The sequence below is a fragment of the Glycine max genome, chromosome 8 (assembly GCF_000004515.6).
Source record: "Glycine max cultivar Williams 82 chromosome 8, Glycine_max_v4.0, whole genome shotgun sequence".
Classification (NCBI taxonomy): domain Eukaryota; kingdom Viridiplantae; phylum Streptophyta; class Magnoliopsida; order Fabales; family Fabaceae; genus Glycine; species Glycine max.
The window spans coordinates 45,998,837-46,002,365 of NC_038244.2; the positions used below are offsets into that span (position 1 = coordinate 45,998,837).

Sequence of the window (3,529 nt, forward strand, 5' to 3'; positions counted from 1 at the left end):
AATTAACTCCGATTTAAAGATTCAGAAAAAAAAACTCCAATTTAATGTTTTCTTATTTTTTAGAGTACCGTGTTTTACAGGTTTACTCGTATTACATCCGGTCCTAATAAAGAAAGAAATATTTTCTTGGTCTTAGTTACAAGAAATATAGGAATACTTTTAATAGGAGTAAAATGCAGAGTGTATTTGCTCTTAGTCTTTCAAAGATTGGGTACCATAAGTTTATATAATTAGGGTTTTCTTCTCACATTGGACTCGTGTATCCTGAAATGCCTAATGCTTCTTTACTCCCTGAGGAACTCATTGCGGAAATTCTGTCATGGGTTCCGGTGAAGGCTCTCATGCAATTCAGGTGCGTTTCTAAGACTTGGAATTCCCTCATCTTACATCCTACATTCGTCAAATTGCACCTTCATAGGTCATCCAAAAACAGCCACATCCTAGTAATGTATAAGGACATTAACGCGGAGGATGATAAACTCGTTGCCTGTGTCGCACCCTGTTCGATACGTCATTTACTTGAGAACCCATCATCCACGGTTGACCATGGTTGCCACCGATTCAATGCCAATTACCTTGTCTCTGGCGTTTGCAATGGGTTGGTTTGCTTGCGTGATTCTTTTGCTGGACATGAATTTCAGGAATATTGGTTTCGATTTTGGAACCCAGCCACAAGGGTCATGTCCATAGATTCACCACCCTTGCGTCTCCATTCGTCCAATTATAAAACAAAATGGTATCATGTGAAGTGTGCTCTTGGGTATGATGATTTGAGTGAAACTTACAAGGTGGCCGTAGTCCTTTCTGATATTAAATCACAGAAAATGGAGGTGAGAGTTCACTGTTTGGGTGACACTTGTTGGAGAAAGATTTTAACTTGCCTTGATTTTCACTTTCTGCAGCAGTGCGATGGACAGTTTGTGAATGGCACCGTTAACTGGTTAGCACTTCGAAAGTTGAGTTCTGATTATATTTGGAGATATGAATTAGTAATTTTTTCGTACGATATGAAGAATGAGACATACAGATATTTGTTGAAGCCTGATGGTATGTCTGAAGTCTCTTTTCCTGAGCCTCGTCTTGGGATTTTGAAGGGTTACCTCTGTCTTTCTTGTGATCATGGGAGAACCCATTTTGTTGTTTGGCTAATGAGGGAATTTGGAGTTGAAAAATCTTGGACTCAATTGTTGAACGTAAGTTATGAGCATCTTCAACTTGATCAATTTCCATTCCCATCTACTTCAATGATACCTTTGTGCATGTCTGAAGATGAAGATGTCATGTTGCTGGCAAGCTATGGACGTAAGGAATTTGTTCTGGTTAATAAGAGAGATAACAGAATGGACGATATTGGAGGTTTCGATGGTAAATATTATTGGCCGTACTCCTATGATTATGTTCCAAGCTTGGTTTTGCCATATCGAAATTAAGCTACCTTAATTTGCTTATATGAATTTATGTTAAATTATGGAAGTGATTTCAGAACCTTTTTCATTTTTAATGCATGGACAGGACAAAGAGCGTGAATAGTTTCGGTGGTTCCTTAGTTTGATTAATTTGTTGGATTATTCTTTTAGCTATTGCTTAGGGTTTAATTTCATGGAAAATTGATTCTCTCTAATATTTTATTACTGGAATGGTCTTCAAAAAGTTTAAAACAAAATGCAGAAAAAAAAGACAGCGTTTTTAATTCCTCCCTTGATATAATCTCATTTGTTCTGTGATTTTCTTTTATATATTACAGAATGCTAGAATTGTGATTGTGTTACGTTATTATTTTTTTTTTATGTGTAATCCCATTTTGATTGCATTGCACTTATTGAAATATAAGAAAGGCTTCTTTAGTCTGTTTATACAACGAACTTCCCTCTTAAACATCGATCAAATAGCAGAAAATGAGCCAAATCGATTTTTTCTATATTAAAATGGACATTTTCTAACTTTTTTTTTTTTTACTTCTATATAACTCATTCAAAGAGAATCTAGTAAAACAAGATCATTTTTCATCTGGGTTTTCCTTTTATCATTTTGGCTCGGCTTAAATATGTTTTTGCTTCTTGATATTCATCAAAATTTTATTTTTGATCCTGATAAATCTTTTCTTCGTCTGTGTTGTTTGATATTTTAAAAGTTTTATTTTTCTGTTAGCTGGTGATGGTGATGTAGACCATTTTAAACCATCAATACTGTTTTCAAATTTTAAATTACAATTTCAAACGCTTAAAAATCACCAATTGCAAAATCAATTAAAGGAGAAAAAAAGAGATCTCAAACCAGATTTGGAAGAGAGAGAGAGAGCCGAAAGAAAAAGCATTGCGCATCAACCCCGCCTCCCTCCTCCGACGTTGCTCACCAACCTTGCCACACTCCATCAACATCACGCACCAACCCCACCACCCTCCTCCGATGTTGCACGCTGCCTCCACCTCCAGATCTGATTCCGCCTCCGAACACATGCACCCTTGCACCTTCAACAAAGTTGGTGCAACCCCTACCAGCATTGCCGCATGCCGCCTCACCACCTTAGCGCCCACCACACCACTTGTCATCCATAACTGCCCGTGCAACTGCTGACGACCCAACCTCCACCATCCACCCTCATCATAACCCATGACAAGAGCGACAACGGATTTGTATTTGAGATGTTTAACCAGAGATCGGTGTTCAAATCTAAGTGTCTTCATATCTAAGTGTTTTCAAATCTGAAATTTGACATGATTTTCATTTCAAATCCATGTTTTAGATCTCACATTCGAGCACAAGTTCACGTCGTGTGCTTCCTTTCTCTTTTTCGTCCATCTCCTATGTTTCTATGTTCTTTTTTATTTTCGGTTGTACACTATTGTGTTCATGTTATTCCAGAGTTTTGATTGTGCATGTTCATATTTTCTTCTTAGTTTGATGTTTGATTTGAATTGAAACAACACGATGAAGGAGAAAACGAAATGGATATCAGGTCTTTTGTTCCTCCTTTGATTGATTCTAACAATTTTTAACTGTAAAAAGTTATAATTATAACTTTAAAACGAATGCTGATGATTTTAAAATTGCAACAACTCATATTTTTAAAAGGCTAACGACTATGTCACCCGTTAACAGATAAATCCAATCGGCAAGGATTAAAAAAAAACTTTTTCAAATATCAAGAATTAAAAACAAAGAAAACATTTATCAGCAATAAAAAATAAAATTTGGATGTATTTTAGCTAATAGCTAGCTAGAATATGGCCAACATACCGTTCTTGTATGTGAGAAGTGATATTGATGATTTAGGTTGCTTAGGGAGACCGTGACACAATCAATCACTGTTAAATCAGAATAAGAAGAACTAGTAACATTCTTTTATCATCAAGAGCTCCCTTGATTTTCCATGTGCAGTTGTGATTATAGAACCAGATTTGTCTCTGAATATGAAAATAAATGCACATTTCGTGGTCATTGATTTCTGTCACATTTTTATAAAACGTACTCTCCCTTAGAGTTAGTCGTTGCACCTTGTGCATTTAGGACTTGTCACGGTTTTAAATTG

At 36.1% G+C, this 3,529-nt stretch overlaps 1 protein-coding gene across 1 annotated transcript; it reads left to right on the forward strand.

Moving 5' to 3' along the window:
* The first annotated feature begins 269 nt into the window (after positions 1 to 269).
* Positions 270 to 1,430, forward strand: LOC102669375 (F-box/kelch-repeat protein At3g23880). Its single transcript, XM_014778533.2, has one exon. It carries the CDS (start codon positions 270 to 272, stop codon positions 1,428 to 1,430), a length of 1,161 nt encoding a protein of 386 aa, XP_014634019.1.
* Positions 1,431 to 3,529: the final 2,099 nt, after the last annotated feature.